The sequence below is a fragment of the Rhinopithecus bieti genome, unplaced genomic scaffold (assembly GCF_001698545.2).
Source record: "Rhinopithecus bieti isolate Rb0 unplaced genomic scaffold, ASM169854v2 scaffold_3043, whole genome shotgun sequence".
Lineage (NCBI taxonomy): Eukaryota > Metazoa > Chordata > Mammalia > Primates > Cercopithecidae > Rhinopithecus > Rhinopithecus bieti.
In genome coordinates, this window is record NW_016804580.1 from 1,201,679 (window position 1) to 1,219,281 (window position 17,603).

Genomic DNA, 17,603 nt, shown 5'->3' on the forward strand with positions numbered 1-17,603 from the left:
CTGAGGCTGGAGAATCGCTTGAACCCCAGGAGGTGGAGCTTAAACCACTCGGTGCCAAGATTGCACCGTTGCACTACAGCCTGGGAAACAGAGCAAGACTCTGTCTCAAAAAAATAAATAAACAAAAAATAAGAATCACAGAGGAGATACAGGCCTCCCATTGTGGACAAGTCATGCCCAAGGGGGCAAATGCAAAATCAAATCATGGTGGATAAATGAGGCAAATGTAGAGGAAGGCTGATAAGCAGAGCATGGTTAATCCCAGCTGACTCCAAGATGGCCCTCAGGAGGCTAAGTCCCCTCCATAAGGCTCATGGCCACTTATAGCATGCTCCCTGAGATAGGCACAGGAAAAGCCGCCTTGCCATGTGCTGAGAGGGTGGGGCAGGAAATATGAAATGTCATCTAAAAGTAACCATTACTCATAATGCTGGGCTTTGCATGAGAGCAAACACCCCATCGAAAGACCACATTTTGAGTTACTTGGCGTCACTCTGAGTTACAGGTCTGTCTCATATAAAAACCAGTATTTCCCTTCTATGTGGTGGCTAGTTGCTGTCTGCTTTTACTAGTGAATTTGCATTTTTATTTCTGCTTTCTATATACTACTCCTGTTAGAAGCCACAATTTGGGTCTATTTATTTTTTAAATCATTGTCTAATCATGGATGTGGGAAAACATTTAACTACAAAGATACTTATCTCAGAACTGTTTATAACGGTAAAGATTTAAAAAGATTCTAAGTGTTTCACAACAAGAATCGGTGGCTATATTGTGATGATGGGATGTGCAATGTTGAAAATGACATAATAAATAACATGGGGAAATAGTCACAAGCCATTGTTAGGTGAAAAATATTATTATGGGTTAGTGTGTACAGAATAATCTCCTTTGAATATTAAAATAAATATACAAGGAGCGATGACATGAAATCAATACCACCAAATATTAGTAATAGTGATATAATTTAGGATTCTTTAATCTAGTTTTTTCTACATTTTCCTGATTTCCTATAATGACTATGAATTCCTTTGTGATCCAATAAATTTATTTTTAAAGCAATATCTTTGGGGACCTATTGACATGGCAATAGAGATATGCATTAGTAATGCTTCTCCAATCTCAAAATTTCATGCCCTTTTAGACTGTCAAATAAACACCGGGCCTACTAAAAATATTATATTGTCTATCTCCATAATATTTTCTTATGTATCTCAAGGTTATACGTAAAAATTAATCCACTGAAATGTTACCATGTAAGGTAATCTGCTCCAGCATTCATTTAAAATCATATTTTGCCTATAATGCTTCCTTTTATCATAACTAGTTTATTATTAATTAGACTAATTATTTATAAAAAATTATTTCTTTATTCCCATGATGTGACTATTACCCATTGCATACCTATATCAAAACATAGCATGTACCCCATAACATATACACCTATGTACCCACATAAAATTAAAATTTTTAAAAAATAATAATGTCTTCAGATGTTCAGGGACTGACAGCTTCACGTAAACATAAATTTCAATAGTCACTGATGGAGCAAGGGCTTCTAAATCCCTCCCTACTGGTAAGTGAAATGCTTTGAAAGCCAAGCATACTCTCCTGTGTATACATGAAAATTTAATTCCATAAACCTCAGCCTTCCCTCTGCCAATTGTCCTGCTACACTAAAACACTGAACATTTATTATTATTATTATTCTGCCTCTTAAAATTCTCACCACCTGCTGCAGACGGTCTCAGGAACAGAGAAGAACCTGGTTCATAGAACAACGTGAAATCATAGACCTTTGAGCTGGAAGAAGCCGGAGGACTGCCATCCAGGTTCTCCCTGAAGACAGTGAGAGCAGGAAAAGAGAGTCTATTAAATAAAGAGCCCGCCAGGCATGGTGGTTCACGCCTATAATCCCAGCACTTTGGGAGGCCAAGGTGAGTGGATCACGCGAGGCCAGGAGCTCGAGACCAGACTGGCCATGATGGCGAAACCCCATCTCTACTAAAAATACAAAAATTAGCCAGGCGTGGTGGTGGGTGCATGTAATCTCAGCTACTCAGGAGGCTGAGGGAGGAGAATGGCTTGAATCTGGGAGGCGGAGGTTGCAGTGAGTTGAGAATGTGCCACTGCACTCAAGCCTGGGCAATAGAGTGAGACTCCATCTCAAAACAAATAAAGAAAGAAAGAAAAAATAATAAACAAACAAACAAACAAAGAGCCAATGTAGGAACTGCAGGGTAAAGATGTTGTGTTTAAACAAAATTCTGTAATGTTGCAATTGGAAATCTTTCCCATTTTAAAAAGCAGAAAGTCAATATAGTTAACTGAAATCCACAGCTGTGATTACCAGTGTTTAACATTTAGCATTTTGCTCAATGCATGCTTATTCATACCATGAGCATGTCTGATGGTGGAAGAGAACTTTCGGTCACCCTGCCTTTGGCCAGTCTGAGGAGAACAACAACCTGAGGTCAACCAGGAAAGGCAGTGTGCATAGGACAATTCAAGTTCTGAGGATCTAATGGAATTTTTACTGCTTCAGGGTAGTTTAGAAATTATTTTAAGTTTAATTATTATTCATCCTAATTCTGTTCTTCACGTTTGAGCAGAGAAAACACGCAGAGTTTCTTTTGAATCTGAGAGCAGAGGCTCTTTTGAAGGTTGGAATGTTTGGTTCATTAACTGCTGCAAATTAATGCAATCATATGAAAATCCTTCATTGTGAAAGATGCTCAGAAAAGATCAGCATTTCTCTTTAAGGAAAGGGATTTTGATCACACTGAAATAACATTTCTTCTTTCAATTTTTTGTAATTAAAAAAATCACATTTTCCTCAGGCAATCTTAAAACCAAAATTTCTTCTAAAATGCCTCATACTAAACTCAATGACACTACAAAGCATCTGGCTTCACTAACAGATATATTTCATTCTAAACTTTTTTTGAATCCAGGTATCTTGCTTAGTATGGTGTTAGACTCATATCTGGTATTAAGATATAAATTGAAATGTTTGGTAAACTCTTCCCAGCTTTTATGCATGTTTTTGAACAGCAGCTGAACTTAGAATTGTAATAGCTTATCTCTAAGCTCTAAGCAAAATGCAAAAGTCCCAGAAGCAAATTTCCTTTGACAGACAGTTCCAGGAAGCATGACTCATCTGCCCAGGAAGCGTTGGAGGTGGAGCCATAATCAAAGTCGGCTCAGATCCACTGCTGCTCAGATGAAATCTCATCTGCCTCTCTGCATCTTGCCAACTGGAAAACAGGATGTTATCTACAATCCCAGTGGCTTTTGCAGGAAAACTGGAAGGCAGGAGAAGCAGCACTGCTTTCAACACAGTGGGGCCAATTGATGTAAATTACAATTGGACAGGCTGCTCTGGAAACCACAGATTTATTTACCGCAACATGCTATAGAGCAAGGACCCTAATCCCCAGACCGGTACCGGTGGCATTAAACTCTCATAGGAGCATGAACCCTATTGTGAACTGCACATGGGAGGGATCTAGGTTTCACGCTACTTATGAGAATCGAACGACTGATGATCTGTCACTGTTTCCCATCACCCCCCAGTGGTACCGTCTAATGCAGGAAACCAATCTCAGGGCTCCCACTGATTCTACATGATGGTGACTTGTATAATTATTTCATTATATATTACGATGTAAGAATAATGGAAATAAAATGCACAATAAATACAATGCACTTGAATCATCTCAAAACCACCCTCCTACCCCACCCCTGGTCTGTGGAAAAACTGTCTTCCACTAAAACAGTCCATGGTGCCAAAAAGATTGGGGTCTTCTGCTTCAGAGAGCAAAAAATAATCCATGAGGCTATGTTTATGTTAACATAACCATAGGTAACACGCATTAGCACTTATTCCGTGCTGGTCATTATTATAAGTTAAAACTCGTAGCAGCTCTGTAATGCAGGTGGTAGTATTATTTCCATTTTAGAGTTCTGGAAACTGAGGTAGGTAGAGGTTTAGTAATTTAATATTTCGAAAAGGCATCAACTACTCAAGAAGAATTTTTCCTATTTACTTCATTGGCAATTCTTTTCTTAAGAATAAGCATTGTTGGTCAGGTGTGGTGGCTCATGCCTGTAATCCCCAGCACTTTGGGAAGCCGAGGTGGGTGAATCACCTGAGGTCGGGAGTTCAAGACCAACCTGATCAACATGGTGAAACCCCATCTCTACTGAAAATACAAAAATTAGCCAGGTGTGGTGGCGGGAGCCTGTGGTCCCAGCTACTCAGGAGGCTGAGGCAGGAGAATCATTTGAACCCAGGAGGCAGAGGTTGCAGTGAGCCAAGATCACGCCACTGCACTCCAGCCTGGGCGACAGAGCAAGACTCTGTCTCAAAAATAAAATAAAATAAAATAAAATAAAATAAGTGTTGTTAAACTCAAGGATACAGCAAGTCTTTATTCTCTCTAAAAATAGAGAGTAACCAAAACAATTTTTAAAATGATAGGGACAATACGAATGCTTCTGTTAGTCATTGAAATTAAAATTTTTTTCATTATTTCTCTTAACAGAGCTTTGAGTAAAATAAGTGGACAAAAATTGTTGGTTTTATCATTTGTCATTTATCCTTAGTGAGAAGGGTCAAAATGCATTAACCAAGCAGGCAGCCAGGCAGAAAACGAGGAAAATTAAATGTGTTAGAAATGAATCATTAATTATGTCTCAAGCTAAAGAATTGAAGGCTCTCTATTTGTGAATTTCTCTACACCTTACTAAGGTGTTTCTCCTACATCAGCATCAGTGCAAATAATAACAGTGAACATTTATAGATGTGTTCGCTATTTGCCAGACTTTGTTTTGGCTCTTTACATATATGGACTCATTGACTCTTAATTACTCCGTTTTACAGAAGCAGAAAGTGAGGCACATAGACACTAAGAAACTTGCCCAAGGTCACCTAGCTACTAAGTAGTGGAGTTTGGGTTTAAACTTCATTCTGAAGCAGGTACAGAGACTACCAATGTAGCACATCCTATCACATGTCTGGGTGCCCAGAAGATATTCTCTTGCGAGTGAGTGCTAGAGGACTTACTACATCTTTGTCGTTAGCATCCCACCATAGTCAGCAGATAAAAGAGTGCTGGCTGAGGCAGTTCTAATTCCAGCAACTCCCCTCTAGAACAATAGAAAGCACAGTGCCTGGAGCTGTTTTCAATAGGGAGCTAAAGACTGGGGTTTACCTTTAAACCAAGCAATTTGGAAACTGAAGAATCGTCCTTGGCACCTGTTTGGAATCTGTTATGCTGTCATGTGACCATCAGTGATGTGCACTGCAAACACGTTGATTTACGCTTCACTTATTAGAGACGACGCAGGGCCTTTACAAGGACAGAAGAAATTTGCCTTTAAACAGATTCTGAGGGCACACAGAGAAAGCAAAGCCCTTATGGAGACGTCCATGAATCGAGTTAGGGAACTCAGAAGTGAAAGAAAACAAAATGTGAACTCTGCCCGGAAAGGAAGCTAGACCTCGCCAGGGAGGAGCCACCGCTCCTTACTGGCAGGGCACCAGGAATGGAGATGGCATTTCCAAGAGATGGAGGTCGGCTGGTGTAAGGGTGAGGACCATTTCCTGAAGTGTCCCAGGAAGAAGCTGAATGACCAGGCAGGAGCTGGGCTCTCTCCAGAAGCGGCGTGGAGGGGAGTAATAAGCATTTTCTGAGGACTCAATATTTTCCAGGTGTCTGGATTATTATCTTCATTTTACGCACGAGAGAACCAAAGCAGCCAGACATTAAATTCCTTGCCCAAGATCACAGCTGGTAAAGAGCTTTGGAGCCAGGTGGACTCCAGAGCCCACACTCTATTCATGCAGCACTGAGTGTGAACGTAGGTTCATCACTTTCTGCAGTGATGACACTCCCTGCACTGATATGGTTCCCATCTCAGCCCCTGCTCTCCTGTGGGCATAATTATACTCAGTTACTGGACTACTATGAGGATAGGCAATTATATCTATCAAAGTATCCGTAGTAGTGTCTAGCACATGATGGCCATTCCATTAATGATAAATATTATTGTAATTCTCAAAATAAACATCTGAGATGTGAAGAACTCTCTAATACCTCATGAACTTCAAAGTTTGCTTGTTTGTGTGAGGGGAAAATGAAATAAACTTGGAAAATATCTCTAGAATAATGTTTTCCTGAGAATGTTCTGTGGAATACAAATGTCCAATAGATGTTCATTAATCAGACTTCTGGGCAAAGATAATCTCTTTGGGACTAATCTCCCCTGGTGGTTGTCCCTGCATGCAGTTCTATCAGGCTATATTCTGATGTCTCCCTTTCCTTCATCCTGTTGTTCATCCATCTTTGTCAACTGTACCTCCTAAGTTCTCTTAAATCCTTCAATCACATGCTTCCTCCCCGCAATGGTGAAGACCTGGAGCCCTCTCTCTCCCTTGGCCTACAGCAATCCTCTTACTGGGTCTTCACCATAACTCTTACCTCCCTCCAGTTTATTCTGGCAGTCAGAGTGACTGTTTTAAAAGTGCAGATCTGACCACACCCTTGAAAGACCTCCTGCTGCTCTCCAGGAGGTCACCAAAACTCTTAATGTGCCCACCCAGCTCTGCAAGCCAGGTCCCTGTCCACCTGAGAGCCTCACACTGCTCTCCTTCCAGTCCCTCACATCTCAAGCCTCCTGGCACCTGGTGTGTTACTCATCCTCAGGGAGGCCTTTCCTGACCCACAAAGGAGCTCAGTCCCCATCTCATGCCTTCTGGGTACACCATAACTTTCCCTCCCACCACTTAACACTGTCTGAGGTTAAATTTTTATAGTGTGATAAATTGATTAAAGTATGTTTTCTCCATTATTACAAGGAAAACTGATGATAAAACAGTCATATGTCCATAGCCTAGGTGTCTAAAATATATCCTACTGACTGGATGCATGGATAAAGGAATGAAGAATGTATATTTAGGATAGTGACAGCCTGAGGAAATACCACAGCAAACGCAAAACAAAACAACAAACCCTGCTTAATTGTGTTTAATTTGGCATATCCCAGATTTATTAGAATGTAGGTCTCTATTTGTGAAACATCAATCAACATTTGTGGCAGAGACAGATATGTGGCTTCCGCAAATTGACTTCCCCTTCCTTTGGTTTCATGAACTACCACATGGAAGCCAGGAACACCTACCTGCCTTTGACTCTGATGTGATTAGAAATAACCTAGTGTTGCAGTAAGCATCTGCGAATGTATGAGTTCTCCATAACAGCTAGCATCACTTTAAGTACTGACAATATCCCATGAACCTGATGTTTCTCAGTCGTGGTATATGGAAAATGTTCAGGCTATAGACATGGAGAATATGGATGTGAAACTGAAAGATTCAGGGATACTGGTGATTTTTTTATCCATTCGTCCACTTGGAATGCATTATTTTGCAACTGAAAGGAGGACATGGGAGTGCAATAAACTGTGATATAAGCATCTGGGGTGAACAGGATGACATCAGCAAGGATTTGACAAGAGATGCAATGCATGTTATAAAGACTGGAGGGAAATGCCTTTGATCGAAGTCCCTCACACAATCAGGAGGACTTGAAATGGACTTTAGTGGAAAAGGGGAAGGAATAAGAAAATCAGTTAATGGAAGATGACTGTAGCCAAGGTGCCCGATAAGGAAAAGGGGGAGAAAGTTTAGAATCAGAATACAAAAACTGTAAAGTGAATCTGACATTTTTAATATAATGAGGTAAATGTAATAACAGTATGACCAGGCCTTGGTGAGATAAAATACATAACTCAGCCATAGCAATGGAAGAGCAAGTCCTCATTGGAAAGTAACATTTAATAGCAGGCAAATGTATGTTAAGAAGATGCCTATTAAGATACTTTTCCCTCCCCAGGAGACAGTATTGAAGTGAGGATGAAACAGGTTATTTTGGGGGAAGTGGGCTATGAACAGTGGTTTCAAGTGCTAGACCAGGGGCTTGTGCAAAGCTTGCTCCTGGGGAATCCTCAAGGATTTGATTAAGTCAGGGGTGAGGACTAGGAATAAATTTTTCTAACAAGATCCCCAGATGATTCTGGAATGTAGCCAGATTTGGTAGCCAGTTATGAGGACTTTATCCTCCCACCTCAGCCTCTTTTCAATCTTTTCTTTGCAATCATTTGAAAAGGAAATCTATCAACACTAAAGTACCAAAAGAGATCTACAGGGGTGGTGACAGGAAGACTGTTTCAACCATATGGACACCTATGAGATGTCTTGTTCCCAAAAAAATGTAGCATTTGTTGAATTCTTTATATGCTCTCCTCATATAAAGGAGACAGTGAAGAGAAGTACAACTCCATACTAATTCCGGCAAGCAAAGAAGTGGTTGTTAATACGGAAGTGACCAAAACAGTAGAAGACAGTGATCCCTTGCCTTAACTTAGAGCCTGTGAGGGCTGACCACTTAACACGACTAAGGTTTTGGGGATTCATACTTCAAAACAAGATATAAACCTATGGATTAAAAAAAAAAAAAGCAAAAAACAAATGAAAAAGCAATTGAAAAAGGAAAGAAAATTCTAGAAAATTGGCAGATTCTGAAAACCTAAATTCTCACTACAAAATCAGGAATAATTTTGTGGGGCTGCAAAAAAGGAGAACGCTTTAAAGAAATCAATCTAAGCAGAAACCCAAGGGTCTACATGGGAACTTTCTGACCATTTTATGGGTACACATACAAACTAGCTAAACTTTGGGAAATGGCACAGAAAAGTATCGTTGAACATTAGAAAAAAATGTCTAATTTTAAGGCTGTGACTAGGGCAAATGAAAGATGGAAACATGGATGGGACTGATGCTTTCAGAAGAGAGTGTGATGTCAATGAAGAGGAGGTAGAAACATGCCTAGTTTGATTTTGAAACTGGAAGAAGACACATGGAATTCCAGTTTAGAAGATAAAAGAGTCAACTCCTTTCAGTGAACTTTTCCAGGCTTAAGGGAATTACATTCCATGGCACTGAAAGGTATAGTCATCACAAAGCTGATTTTATAATCTTGGTGAATTCATGGGTGCTTAATTCATGGTTAATATTTTTGACACAGCCATAAAAAAGAGCAAGATCAGGTCCTTTGCAAGAATGTGAATGGAACTGGAGGCCATTTTCCTTAGCAAACTAATGCAGGAAACATAAAATCAAGTACTGCATGTTCTCACTTATATGTGGGAGCTAAGTGCCGAGAACACATAGACACTTGACGGGGAAACAACACGCACTGGGGCCTACCTGAGGGTGGAGGTTGGGAGGAGGGAGAGGATCCAAAAAAATAATAAGTACTAGGCTAAATACCTAGGTGATGAAATGATCTATGCAACAAACCCCCGTGACACAAATTTATCTATATAATAAATAAGTTCGGGGTATGTGTACTACTATTAGGGTAGTGCACATACCCTGAAATTAAAAGTTAAATTAAAAAAAAAAAAATGTTTTAGCATTCCAGCAGAATCTACGCCCCTGCTCACAGGTTCTGCTTCTGCCCAGAACATAATCTGTGAACATCACTGGCTGGAGGGCTTGGCTGCACTGCCCTAAGGGGTACCGTCCATAGGCAGGCTAGACCCATGCCTTTGCTGTCGAGCTCAAACACATGAGCTCCCTGTGCTGGGGATTTGTCACCACAAGAAAGTCTGTTGTATGCAAGCACTTAAGGTCAATGATCCTGTAGGGTCAAGGCTGGGGTGGCCACGTTGTTGAAGCTGAAATTCTGAGGTTGCTGAAACTCAGAGGGAGCCTTTGGGGAGAGACGGGAATGGGTGGGAATAGTCAGGGAGCAGGAGCAGAGCTTTAGGAAGTGGGAGTGGAGAATCCAACTCACTGCCTTGGCTTTCCACCTTCTCCGGGCTTCTCAGCCTCTCCTGTGTTGGGGGAGGTGTGAGCCTTCTCAGAGTAAAGTGACTGTCACACATGCCTGTCATCTTCATGTGGCTCAGATTGTGTTTCGGTGCCGCAACCAAGAGTGCAAGCTCAGGCAAGGAGAACCAGCAGGGCTGCCAGAGGGCTGAAGGGAAAACGTTCCAGCTTCCAAGATGGGGAAAGATTCATTCTAGAATCTCGTAGGTCAGTAAGATTAAGAGTAATTTTTGGAAAAATTCTAAATTAGACACTAAAAATAATTTGTCAACATGAAGCAAAGAAAGAGGTAATTATAATAAATGACACCTGCTTAATTATGGAGTCAGGCAAAACACTGGTTTCTCTTCGCAAGAGTATCAATAGAATGGTAGACTTGGGGGCTGCAGGAACACTCCCCCACGATCCCTGTGGGGGTGACAGGAAGTTGTGAGAGTGCCCCCGCGGTGTGTGGTGTTATGGCTGAGAGAATCGGTGTGGAGTCACAGTGCCTGCTAGAAAGCCTGCCTTGACACTTACAATCTTTCTGAATATGAACAACCTGTATCTGTCTCACTTTTTTCACCTAACGAATGGGGATAATATTTCTTATAATACAGGGTTGCTGTGAGAATTACCTGGCAAATAATACATGCTGAATAGATATTAGCTTTTATTACCTAGTAGTTTGAATAGTGCTATTCCAAAAGCACTTAATAATAGATCAATTTTAACCAAAAGAACCTATCGTTTAAGAGTATTTGAAATAGATGCAATCTTGTTTGACATTTTATCAATTATTTTGAAGAAGTACTAGGTCAGTGGCCAATGAGTCTATATGCAAATGAATAATGCTCTGAAAAGGAATGAATGAAGATTTAGGGAGGTCATGATGTGTTGGGATTCTCAGACAAAATCAAATCTGAGTTATTAGGAACAATATCTCTGTTTAGATTTTTAAAAATTATATAAGCTAAGGCTATAAAGTCATAATAATTCATGTAAAAGTGATATGGAGATTATAAATCTTGATATAGGCCAACATTGTGACTTAGCTACAATAAACCCCATTTAACTTCAGCATACAACACCAGAAATATATGAACTGGATAATATAGTTCCAACCTACTTGGGCCTAGCCAGGTTTAGTTGAACTGTTGCATCCAATTCTGGGGCCACATTTAAAGAGGCACTGACATACAAGAGAACATGCAAAGGAGTGTGTCCCACACAGGCGAACTAGATGAGGACCAGTTAGGGAAATGAAGGATAAGGATTAGAGAAAAGAAGCCATCACTCACTCTGGTTTGTTACAGAGAGCCTCAGAATTCAGGGACCTTGACATCAGTCTACACTCACTCTCTCCTCTTCGTCCCTCTTTACACTGTCTGGTTCCTGCTCTCACCACCCCACAAACACTGCTCTGACCAGAGTCACACTTATTTCCAAGGTTCCCTTCTGAACCACGACCTCTCTCCACTGCTCTTCCCTTGGCTCCCACGACACAATCACCTCTTTTTTTCGGGGGGGGACAGGGTCTCACTCCATCACCCAGGCTGGAGTGCAATGGTGCGATCTTAGCTCACTGCAACCTCCGCCCCCCCGGGTTCAAGTGATTCTCCTGCCTCAGCATCCTGAGTAGCTGGGACTATAGGCGTATGCCACCACGCCCAGCCACAACCACCTCTTAGTGTTCCTACTTCGTCTTCTCACTACACACATGCTCCCTGTTGACTTAACAAATACCTTGAGCTTCCTATACATCTCCGTGTTGATTTCTCCCAAATCTACCATTTCCATTTCTATATTCAATCACTCATTTGAAATCTCTTCTGCATGGAAACTCAGATGCAAAATAAAAATGGAAGACTGAAATCAAGTTGTAAAATACAGCCAGAACTCTTCAGGTTGATTCCCCATGTTTGCATGGGTAAATGGTCTTACTGCTTTAAGCAAATGGTCCCTTCTCCCACTGCATATTTTATTTCCAGATCTGAAACATTTTGTTTTGCCCAGAGGGTGAAATAATAAAGGATGGATTTGGTTTCCAATGAAACCTTTACCAATCCATACCTCTCATCAAGGCGGGATAGTGTGTGACCAGCACCTATTAAGTCTTTTTATAGTTTCCATTTTATTAATTCAGAATAACTAAATTCTGGCTATAGTAACAGTCATCCAATTGGGATTTGGGGAAGTCAGTTGAAAAAAACCCTGTAACTAGAAGAAGCGATTAAAATAATGGAAGCTAGATTTCTGTGTTTGTGAGTTTTCTCTCTGTAAAATGGTTGTTTGTGTGTTAAAATTTCCATCATAGATCAGCTATTGCAGCTACTGCTCTGGTCTGGCCTCTTGGCTCACAGAGATGGAAAGCAATCTCCTCCCTCTGGCAACAGCGCCGTTGCTTGGAAGGCCTCTCTGAACTTCTGGTTCTCATTTTGTATTTTTGCTCTTTCACCATCAATGTTGCACAAGAGAAATGGCATGACCACAACATGACAGGCACGTCATCCATAAGGGGCTCAATGAGCTACTCTGCAGTTGCTGGAACAAGCATTTTTTAATTTGAGTTTTAAACATCTTTTGTTACCATTCCATCCTCAAATGAGTTTGAAGAAGTGGAGTTCAGGTCCTGGAAATGTTTCATCTCATTTCCTCCCCACTCTTTCTGCCAAAGCCTCCTTTAAAGCCTAATTCAAAAGCATCCTCCATTCTGTAGCTTTCTCCATTACACTTTACCAAATCATGATTATGGTGCCCAGCACACTGTTACACGTGCAACGCTCGGCAAGGTCATGAGTTCCAGTTTGGTTTGTGCTCAAATCTGCAGGATTGCACTGAACGTGTAGGAGGTCATACAAAAACGCCAGTTTGGAATTCAATCTTTCTCATTAACTAGTAGCTATCATTAAACTGATACTAAAATGTGGCTGTGATATTCATTTCAACTTGAACTGACTGAACTCCTGTAATGTCCACCTGTATAATTAGTGACTGGGACAAAGTTAGTAGGAGACAGCACAGACCTTCAAGAAGCCCACAGTCCAGTAGGGAATCAGGATAGTCCTAACTGGTAAAAAGAGGTATGACCAACTGCTGTGTTCACGGTATAAACAACAGACTTTGAAAGCAACTTTTCTGCTTTTTCTAAAACATGAACAAGGTCTCACTATGTGAAGAAATGGATGCCTACTCTAGGTAAATGAAAGGAGATCAGTCGAGCTCCAGGTCAAGGAAGGTGGACTTTAAAACCATTGCCAAGTATGTGCTTGTAAGTTTGTTTTGTGTTGTGTCATATTTTCTTAGAATATTGGTAAACAAAACTTTCTAATGGGTAAATGCTATGGCTAATATTTCTATAATATTGTACTTTTGTAGATGTAAAGCAAAATTTTTCCCAAAAAATTATCTCTGAAAAACAAGGGAATCTCCTTATAGTTAGGACCTCACAGAGTCTCTCAAAGTGCAGAATGCTTTGTTTTCACAAACAAAAGTGCTATTTGGAAACTATATGTTAACCCCAAACAACCTCAACCAATGCTAGTTTTCCTACAGAACTTGTAAAAACACAATTAAGAACATTTTAGAAGAATAACATTTTTTTTTTTTTCTGGGAATATGACCTCAGAACTGTAAGCAATGGATGTTGAAGTCTTTGTAAGTAAGACTTCTAAAAATCACTGACCACCTTAAAAAGAACTACCTTAAGTCACCAGGCTGCTGGTAGGTCGGCGGGTGGGAAAAAAATGTCCTGTTATCAGAGCAAGTACTTATCACTTCAGAAAGGGTATCTAGTGCAAACATTATATGTGGAGTTTTTGAAGTGTTATATATTAACAATATAGACAGAAATAAAGATAATGGGTTAGATGACCCAAAAAGTGATTTTACTGATGATGAAATGTAGATGCCAAAATAATCTCTCAATTTATAGCCCTAAAAGTTACATATGCAAGTTATCAAAAAAGCTTTTTAAAATAAAATTTCTTATTGCAGAAATAGCAGATCACCTTATATTCAAGGTTGCCTAATATTTAAGCAACATTTATTGCCTAAAATTGCATACAGACAGTTGAATAAAATGTTACTAGTGGTCATCATTATAACAATTGAAACTTCAATTTTACAAAATAAAATATACTGAAATGAACTTACATTTAAAATAAAACAATAATCAAAACCATGATACCTCATACTAGGCAAATGACATCTTAAATAAATCCAAGATAGTCAAACATTTTCTGATCTCTTATACAGAGAGAACAAACATAAAAACAATCAACAAAAAATAGAGGTTATTACTCTCCTTCCATGTAAGTTAAATAATATGAGGTCAATCAGTCCAGAAGTTACACTGAAACCTAAAAACATAGATAGTTCTCTGTATTCACAATTTAATACATTAAATATGAAATATACCTGTTCAAATACCATGGGTGGTTGGTGTGTTATAGATGCGTGGGGCAGAATTAGGGATTTGATTCCAAAAAGCATGATGGATTCTAACTTGACCTGAAAATGCAGTGATCAATTAAGCTTTATAATACGTACCTCTAAATAATCTGTGGAGCAGTTTATGTGATATTCCAAGTCGAAAGCTAAAAATGTGTAGTTCACAGTGTTGCCTGTAGTTGCCCGGATGGTCCAGTTGCAATGCTGATTTTCAGAATAAGGATTTGGATACCCTATACTCTCTAAGATGCCATAGGTTTGATTGACTATTACCACATTCTCACATGCTGGAAAAAAAAATGACTGTTAAGAACCACTATTATATACATCATAATTGCTCCGAGATTTTCCTTTAAAAAAAAAAGATAAAAATCATATATGTATGTATACACATATATATGATGTGAATGTGTGTGTGTATATATATATACACACACACACAGACACACACATATATATTTGGTGCAGTATTTTCATAGTGAAAGGATTTCCATTTAGAAGAAATGTGAAATAATACTGAAGTGAATTCAAACTAAAGAGTCATGAAAACTAAATAGTCATATTAAAATAGGCACCAAATTCCCTTGAATTTGTGGAGAGCAGAATAACTTGATTCTATTCAGGGATCAGTCTGATTTGTTTGTTAGAGAAGCGCATTCAACGCTCTGTGCTGCTGCTTTTTTAATGTTAACATTTGGAAGGGACAGAAATTCTGACTTTTAAATTGAACAGTTTAAAACCCAAAATCCTATGTGAGTGCTAAAAACGAGTAACAACATGGCTTTGTTGAACATTCAAAAGTCTGCGTGAAATTCACAACAAAGACTCCGTTCTTCCTCTAGTTAGTCATCAGGAAGTACCAAGCAAATAGACAGAGTATAAAGGATTTAAAGAAGAAATGAAAATGTGAAATTAAAAAAAAAAAAAAAGCCTTCAATCCAATGGTGGCATTTTCTTGAGCTGAGTTTTCAACAAAACCAAACCAGATACCTCTAAATATGTCTAATCCTGGGTGCCCAATTCAGCCAATCCTAATGACTTAAACAAGGAATATATTATCTCTATGATGTGCAATAAAAGAGAATGGGAAAGAAACATTATATGGAATGAGCTGTCTCTGAAAGTGGGGTTCATAGATGTATTCCTACTACAACATGCTTTCTGAAGGTGGGTAGAACACCATTTATAACTTTGGTTTAAAAAAGTGTACATTTGTGGCTCTTCAAACTTTGCTTTGTCGGAGCAGGGAGAATTCTTAAACCCATTCTGTTTGAAAATCTTTAGGTCACAGCTTTGTACATAAAGGATTTCTAAAGAATAATCTTATTGTTTTAGAAGCCTGTGAGAAGTTACACCTATTAGGCAGATAGGGACCACGTGCGTCGATGACTAGGGGCAACACAGGGCCCAGGAAAATACATTCCAGTAAACCACATGGGCTGCTCTCAGCACTCAGACCTTACACTATATGTAAATCTCCAATTTCCCATGGCAAATTTTACAGATAATCTCACTAGTTTGCCCTGATTTTGCCTCTTATGTGCACTCATTTACACTTTCAGGGTTCTGAAATTATGAGAGAAAAGTAAAATATCTCAGAAATAAAAAGAAAAAAAGAAACCCTTAAACAATCTGATTATAACCAAGAAATAGATTAGCACAGCAGTAATAAAATTAGAGAAATGATTATATAGTAAAACAGATGTATCTCTGATAGAACTTGGGAAACCTTTTTATACACTAGTGATACATTTCTGAAGAAAAAAACTATATATTAAAACTCAAAATTCAAAACGATCTAGGATTCAGCCTAATCCCCAGATGTAAATGAATGTGAATCTTAAAATTCATACATAATCAAGGTTAAATGTTATTACTCTTTCAATTAATTCAAAGGAGTATTTGTATTCAGATAATAATTTTTGTGACTTTTATTCCATTTTCAGATAATTGCATAAAATTATGATAAATTTTGATCTGTGGGGAAAAGGATAATGGTAAAATTATGGATTAAATTTTGATTCAGTAAGAATTATATTTCCAAAACACTAGATTTACTTTGATAAAGTAAAAGTCTTTATCAAATAACAAATTCAAGAAACTGCCAGTTTTCTTGAATGTCCATTTTGGAACTAACTTCACAAAGCATTTAATTCTAGAGATAGAATGCAGGTTTAGAGACCAGCTAATTTAATCTCCTTTTCTAAAAGAAGAAACTGTGGGACCACAAAGGAAAGTGATGTTCTCAAGGGTTGGGAGCCAGAACAAATCCCAGGTCCCTTGACATTTTGCTCAATGTTCCTTTAATTCCACCATGTTGCTATATGGGAAAGTAGATTTAAAATGGCGTCTGCACAATAGCCACATTTTTCTACTGTAAAGAACATACTTATTCCATGCATGACTCACATGGACCACAGTTTTCCTTAATAAAATTAAGGTACCTTTTAAGGTAGACTCATAAAACTCATAAACTCATAAAACCAACCCTACCTCCAATACTCCATTATGTACACTGGAATAATATAACGTACAGTGCAAGATTGCAATGTGTGATGCAAATGAAAAGCTATTGGTCATTAGTCTGTTACACTGATCTTTCGTTGAACTGCAACTCTCTCGGCATATTAAATACTCTTTTAAGTTTCTATAGTTTGCCAGATGTTTTAGTTATATGAGATTAAATTTAATACGTAAGTATTTCTCCCTCAAATGGAATTAAATTTTTCACATAAGAAACTAAGATGAAGTTCAATTGCTCACACCAATGCATTACACTTATTTCAGTTTGTTTCAAGAGTTTGAAGGCCCACTCTAGGCACTGAACAGCCAGTATACATACTTACTCTGCCGGTATTCACACTTACTCTGCTGGTATTTACACTTACTCTGCCAGTATTCACACTTACTCTGCCGGTACTCAGCCTCAAAGCCACGTCCTTGCTGACCTTCATCTGTCCTCAGTTTTATAAACATGCTGTCTCCACTAGAACGAATAAGAGGTGGTTTCTCATCTCCACAAAGCTGAGTTAGCAGATGAGAGCTGCTACTTGGGCCATCATATACCTTTAAGAAAACATTTTGAATGTTAGATGGCTGAGGCTATCAACATTATGTAAAGGACTATAATCCAGAAGTGAGGAATAAAATATATATATATTTACTATGTATATATATTATAAATAAACATATGATATGTAATTATATATAAATATATAAAATATTATAAATATTAATTATATATTTATAATATAAATTTATTTAATACATATAT

The 17,603-nt window shown here is 38.7% G+C and overlaps 1 protein-coding gene and 1 long non-coding RNA gene across 2 annotated transcripts in view; one reads left to right on the plus strand and one right to left on the minus strand.

Annotated features, from left to right (window-relative positions):
* CUBN (cubilin) overlaps positions 1-17,603 on the minus strand; it is a 331,095-nt gene that overhangs the window by 220,274 nt on the left and 93,218 nt on the right. The window contains 2 exon segments of the mRNA XM_017869190.1: positions 14,429-14,616; positions 17,239-17,395. Of these exon segments, the coding sequence (XP_017724679.1) occupies positions 14,429-14,616; positions 17,239-17,395 (345 nt within the window).
* The window catches only part of LOC108527743 (uncharacterized), a 39,917-nt gene that overhangs the window by 2,901 nt on the left and 19,413 nt on the right, over positions 1-17,603 (plus strand). Inside the window, exon 2 of the long non-coding RNA XR_001884917.1 lies at positions 1,742-1,937. This is a non-coding gene — a long non-coding RNA (uncharacterized LOC108527743). The remainder of the gene's footprint in view (positions 1-1,741; positions 1,938-17,603) is intronic.